The sequence below is a fragment of the Ictalurus punctatus genome, chromosome 25 (genome assembly GCF_001660625.3).
Source record: "Ictalurus punctatus breed USDA103 chromosome 25, Coco_2.0, whole genome shotgun sequence".
Classification (NCBI taxonomy): Eukaryota; Metazoa; Chordata; class Actinopteri; order Siluriformes; family Ictaluridae; genus Ictalurus; species Ictalurus punctatus.
This window is the reverse complement of record NC_030440.2, coordinates 16,557,507-16,563,745: the sequence shown is the minus strand read 5'-3', so window position 1 is coordinate 16,563,745 and position 6,239 is coordinate 16,557,507. Positions and strand designations below refer to the sequence as shown.

At 39.5% G+C, this 6,239-nt stretch overlaps 1 protein-coding gene across 3 annotated transcripts; it reads left to right on the top strand.

The window, feature by feature from the left end:
* The first annotated feature begins 519 nt into the window (after positions 1-519).
* Positions 520-4,743, top strand: ttc32 (tetratricopeptide repeat domain 32). 3 transcript variants are annotated; one of them, XM_017456205.3, is made up of 4 exons: positions 520-761; positions 890-1,056; positions 1,475-1,698; positions 1,912-2,499. In XM_017456205.3, the coding sequence occupies exons 1-4, from the start codon at positions 631-633 to the stop codon at positions 1,993-1,995; spliced, it is 606 nt and encodes a 201-aa protein (XP_017311694.1). In that variant the 5' UTR covers positions 520-630; the 3' UTR covers positions 1,996-2,499. The 3 variants fall into 3 exon arrangements, with proteins under 3 accessions (XP_017311694.1, XP_017311695.1, XP_017311696.1); XM_017456206.2 differs by lacking the exon at positions 1,912-2,499 and adding an exon at positions 4,420-4,743 and having other exon boundaries at positions 523-761; XM_017456207.2 differs by lacking the exons at positions 1,475-1,698; positions 1,912-2,499 and adding an exon at positions 4,420-4,743 and having other exon boundaries at positions 535-761.
* Positions 4,744-6,239: the final 1,496 nt, after the last annotated feature.

Genomic DNA, 6,239 nt, shown 5'->3' with positions numbered 1-6,239 from the left:
TCATTCACCAGCCTCTCTTTATCTCTCTTGTGAAGTTAAGACAGATGTTACCAAGAAGCCATAAACCACAAATCTCTCAATCCTAAAAACTTAGTTACACTCGCACTGGAGACTCCTTCCGAAAATGTTAGTGGGGTTGCACTAATTTTTTTGCTGCCTCCAGGACAATAAAAACATGTTGCTATGTGGAGATCACGAGAAAATGTCGAGATTGTGAGGAAAATTAAGTAGAGATCACAAGAAAATTATGTCGAGATCATGAATAAACAACTGTTTTTTGTTTTTTTTTCATGTCGAGATCACGAGAAAGTTGTCAGGATCACGAGAAGACAACTTGTTATGTGAAAATTAAGTCAAGATCACCAAAAAACAACTTTTATGTCGAGATCACGAGAAAATGAAGTCGTGATCACAAGAAAACAAGGAAATAATGAATTGGCTCTTTAGGGCTTCCGTAGTTTTAGATGGTTGTGTTGTTTGTGTTGATATTTCACATTTCCTGCGCCTCCTGTTCGCTAGGTGGCGCTAATAAGACGCACAGCTACAACACAAACACACACACGAAGAAAACGGCGGTGGCGTTTGTTGTTTGTTGTTGTTTGTTGTTGTTGTCAGCTGACAGCCAGCCACATGGAGGACCACAGAGAGGTGCTGGACAGACAAACTCTCCTGAATGAAGCGAATAATGAGTTTAACAGCCATCATTGGAAACGCGCAGAGGATTTGTACACAGAGTTCATCGACATCTGCATGGCGTCTGGGTGATTAATCCTGGTTAACGTTATAAATCAGTGGGTTAGGAGAATGGAACAAATATATAATGTGTTTAACGAAATCTGTCCGGTTTACCTTGTTTATTATACACATCCTGTTTTCGTTTACATTACAGAGAATGCGATCGTAATGACCTCGCCATAGCCTACAATAACCGCGGCCAGGTGAAGTACTTCCGGGTTGATTTTTATGAAGCCGTGGATGATTACAGCGCAGCTATTAAAGCCAACAGGCAGTTTGAAGTGGCTTACTACAACCGAGGATTAATACGGTACAGACTGGGTATGTGTCCCATGCATCCATTATCGTTATATTCTCTTTACCTTACTCCCTGCTGAAAAGCCACAACAGTAGAAACCCTCAAAGAATTTGTAATGGTTATAATGGAAACTGTAATGGTACCTGTGGGTCTCTACTGGTGATTTGTTTCTTTCTATTGGTGGCATGTCTAGTGGATACCATTAAGGACCTACGTCCTTAATACGTCCTACTACATAATGGAAACCATTAGGTAAAGGAATTTGTACCGGAAACCATTAGAATTTCTGTGATGGTTTCTATTGGGGTTTTTTCCAGCAAGGCTGTCTGTGCCATTTCCTTGTAAACTCTTAAGCTGGAGTCCTCCACTTTTTGTTGACTGAGTTTTTTTAGTGTCATTGTGTGTATCAGATGTCGTGGATTGTATATTCTGTGTACACAGCTTCATCACAAACTGCAGGGTGTCCCAAAAGTCTCCATACACTAGGGGATTGTGTTTGGCAGCACCACGTCGGTCGCCCCTCCGTTAGCGGACGTTCGTGGACGATCACTTCTTCTCGGTCGGTCCGCAACATTTCCAGTCTTTGTGAATTTGTTAATAGGTTTGGCGACAGTGACGTGCGTGATGTGGTCGCCGTGTTTCCTGTTCATCGCGACCTTCCAGCCGTGAGAACGATTTCAATACATTCTTCTTTTGTCAAAGACGGTCTTAAAGGCTGTCTGGAAAAAATATGTATATATAAGTATGAAAAATGTTGGAAGATTTTTTTAAAGTGTTAATTTCCCCTATGTATGGAGACATTTGGGACACGCTGTACAATGACAATAAACTTTCTTATCTTATTTCTTTTCTTTTTTTTTATTTACCGATGTACACAGACACTTGGCCATGTGGGGAATTTATGTACCATGCTGGCATCGAAGACCTTGCCAGTTTCGCCAACTCTTTCCAGGGGAAAGTAGATGAATGAAAGTGCATGCTCAAAAGTTCTCTAGAATTCACCAGATGACCTCACAGGCTAATTTCCTATTTGTTCATTCGTCATGAATTCGGTAATTTGGATAACAAGTAGGAAGAAGGATATTTTTCTGAAGACACGTAGAACAGAATAAAGCTGTAGGAAAAGAACAAAAAAAAAAAAACAGTGTATATGATGGGCTCCTGAGTGGTGTAACATGCCAATGCTACAGCTGTCCGAGTCAAGCCAGCAAAATTGTTTTGCGAGGAATGTCTGTCACAGCGACACTAGCCAATCGTGAGCTATGTTTCCATCCAAGTTGCAAATGTAACTTATGGGAATATCACATAAAATGTTTGCGAATAAAGCGCAATTTCCATCCCATGCGTTCAAGAGAACGAAATCATCACTTCCGGGGAAACTGGCGCAAAATCGTCTATGCAAACAAACCTCTCGCGCTCAGCCATTTTTACCTTTCTGAGCCAATTATCCAATCACGTGCTTTGTTTAGGCAGAGTCACGTGACTTTTATTTATTTATTTTTAAAATTTTTTTTTGGATACACATCGGGGAATTTATTCTGTAAATGTGTTTCCATCGTAGTTTATGCGCGTGTCTTCTTATCGAATAAAAAAGAAGATCCGCCTCAATTGAACGCACACGTTTTCATGTGGATTTTGGAGGATTTTATTCGCGTTTTTTTTTTTTTTTTTTTTTTTTTAAATTATGCGATATCCCAAAATTTGCGTGAAAATACGTGGATGTAAACAAAGGATATTGTCAGCGTGTATGCGAAAGAGCATAGATAGCCTTTGTGACGCAGCGTGAGCATCGGTAGTTTGAAAAGATGCCGTAGCTGTCCTGTGATAGAGAGCTGGCTGGTGGGCGGGGGGAGATAATAAGAGATATTATATAAGGAGTAACACCACGGCACTTGAGATTACAGGAAAATGATGCGTGGCAGGGTGGTGTGATCAAGCCTCTCTTTTTCTCTCGACTTGAAGTTAATTAAGACAATAAATATATATATATATATATATTAATATCCTAGTTTGTCGTGTTATTATACAAAGTCGTCTGTCCCGAAGACACTAGAGTCTCCTTCCATAAACGTTACATAAACATGTCATAACAGAAAGCTTCACCGTATAAACAATTACCTCTGCTTGTTCTTTTTATTATTAACCTTAAGTTATGTGGAGTGTCTACCATACAAGTCCCAATGTGTGTGAGCTGTTACTATAGAAACGATGACGTTAAGAACGAGTGCGTTGATATAAAACTGTCGTTTACATTATAGCTGGGACTTCCCTGAGAGAGAGAGAGAGAGAGAGAGAGAGAGAGAACGATTAAAGTGCAAAAAAGAGTGTACTGCCTGTACCATATGATTAGATGTAAGCTGATACGAGTTGTATAAGTATGAGGAGACAGTGTCACAATTCTTGTCACATGTCAGTGAGTGTGTGCAAAGAAGAACAGCCTTGTGAAATCTGCTCAGAGTATTTCATCAGCGTGTGTGTGTGTGTGTGTGGGAGATGAGCTGTGACTCAGTGCTGGGAAAGAAGCTGTTCTTGAGCCTGATGCTGTTGGTTATTCAGGGCCTGCTGTGTGTGTCTTGCTCTACATGAGCCATTGAGGTCACAGGTAGTCCCTTTTTGTTTTTTTGCTTCTTTCTTTTTTAAAATAAAATTCCATAAAATTTGATCTGTGTGGCGCGTTTAACAACGGACGTCGTCTCGAAGCAGCTTTACAGAAACATAAACACAGGATGGAGATTTTAAGCGTGTGAGTTTATCCCTATTGAGCGAGGCGGTGGAGACGGTGGTGAGGGAAAAACTCCCCGAGATGATACGAGGAAGAAACCTTGAGAGGAACCGGACTCAGAAGGGAACCCGTCGTCATCTGGAGTCCCGAGGCCATCGCAGCAACCGTTCCTGTTGATTGGTTTTGTAGTCGGGTCTCTCCTCAGCTAGTACAGGTGTATATGTAAAGAACCGGCGCTAAAAAGGTTTCGAGAAGATGTGTTTAAGTGTAACAACATGAAGTGACGTTTCAGAAACGTGTTTAGAGAAGGGTTTTGGAAACAGCTGTAAAGACGTTTGCATTCTCACGCCAACTTATTTACAGTTATAAAACAACACAGAATAATAGTTCTGCCTGTAATTCGAGCAATACGTTTATATAATATCGTTTCTATAGTAACAACTCCTTCACATAGACTTACTAATCGTAAAACAAAGAAACACGCGTGTTGTTATTTCGGCAATGAAACCGTGCGTAACCGTTGATGGTTTTTCTGTTGGACATGTTTATTTAAAGTCCCCATGAAATCAAACGAATACGTTCGCTTTAAGGTTATCTATAAGCTAGTGTCCTCCAAAACAATGACCAAATTCGCATGTTTTCGACATGTTTTTCCCTCCCGCAGGTTTCTTTCAAGATGCCGAGAGCGATTTTAAGAAAGCATTGGAGATAAACGCCAACTTCGAAGATGCCAGACTAAGTTTGCATCAGACAATTCTCGACTGTGAAGAAAAAACAAAGAGAGGCTACTGACGTCGGATTTTCACCCCCATGTCTATGACCGAAAGAACTCAATTCATTCGTCAATCTTTTGTTCCTGCTATAAGCATTTTTTCTAATTTCATCTCCATGTAAATTTGTAAATTATTTAGCATTATAAAATTGTTGGAGCGGGAGAAAAAAATACAATGTCTCTCATTTCCTCAAATAAAATGACTAGTGAAATATATACTATATTATAAGAAGACTCTACTTTGTCAGCTCTACTGAGTCCCTGTGTTTCTTTGACGGATTTTGGAAACAAAGTAGGTTTTATTTTATGTTTATTAAGCAGACCTGTCTTGTGGATACAGATTCCCTGAATTTACACTTTGCTAGCAGAATAATTTCATTACCCATGAACAACTCCATCAACTGATATTTTAGCTTGAACATATGAGGACACTATAGTTTCAACACCATATGCAGTGCATTTTATTGTTTTTTTTTTTTATTTTTTGCAAAACACTGGTGTTGAAATGACTGGCACAGCCACAGGCTTCTGTCATGTGAAGAACGACACTGACTCGCTTTGTCAAGTCGAACAAAGCTAGAGAATGTATATCGTTCGTTTTGTGCACGCGGGCGTCCTCCTTAATTCACACCGCAGGTTTTCAATAGGTTCAAATGAACAGACTGATATACATCTTATACACACTTATTTTGTGTCCTGCAGACATCCGGGTGTGTGTTTACGTCATTATCGTGTTGAGAGATCAATCTACAGCAAGTCATAACCTTCTGGTAGAAAGCACGTAACTAATTTTTAAACATCCTGTGATCCTGCATTCTTCCGTGGCCCTCTGGTGGCTCGGAGGTTTACTGCAATGGCTAACTGTGTGCTACAGGAATGAGTCCTAAAACTGGAAATGAGTTAGCATTTTTGCACCTCCGGTTCAACTGTCCTGAAGTCAATGGGGGTTTGGATAAGAGAACCAAAACTAAGCTTGTAGATTTATCAGTTTATAGTATTTTCCAATTGTAGTGCTATAAATTATATAAGTACACCCCAACCCGGGATGCTACCACGTGTCGTCATATTGAAATTCCTCAATTTATCAATGTGAAAACTATATATATATATATATATAATGCGATGGATTTTATAGCATTAGAGTTCCTGGAAGCACATTTATCAAAAATACTTATTCTTTAAACTTTTATCAAATCTGCAGAAGCCAAACGTCTTTATACCACAAAGAACAACTATCCAAATGAGACACACATATAAATAACGTAACATGGACACGTTCCCAAAAAAGGTGTGGGCAGATTCATCCACATAAAACAGCACAGTGGATCCTTATCAGGGAATATGTTTTTTTTTTTGAATAAAGATTGAAAGAGTTGTCTGAAGCTGAATGGTGGTGTACATTGGTGTACTCTGACCATGGTGTAGTTCGTTTATAACTAACTTAACTTTAGCTTTTTACTTCTGCTGATTGTATGTAGGCTTCAAAATTCAGAAAAGGTGTGTTCATTGGTGAAGATTATCTCGATGAAACAAAGATGTAAGAATCATAAACTCTTGTTGGTCACAGAGCTTATTTTCTGCAATGATCCAAAAGCCAGTGGAAAAACCTATTGACTTTTTTGTCGAGGGAACCGGGGTTATTAATGGACAGCTAATGCCGATATTGTTGTCTACACACGCTTTATTGGACACAACATACTCACAGGACGTCA

What these genes read in the sequence shown, in the direction of transcription:
- ttc32 (XM_017456205.3), top strand. Translation starts at nt 631, where the DNA reads ATGGAGGACCACAGAGAGGTGCTGGACAGACAAACTCTCCTGAATGAA. An exon ending in GACATCTGCATGGCGTCTGG is followed by an intron (nt 762 to 889) that starts GTGATTAATCCT and finishes TTTACATTACAG; the next exon opens with AGAATGCGATCGTAATGACC. An exon ending in TTCATCGCGACCTTCCAGCC is followed by an intron (nt 1,699 to 1,911) that starts GTGAGAACGATT and finishes CGATGTACACAG; the next exon opens with ACACTTGGCCATGTGGGGAA.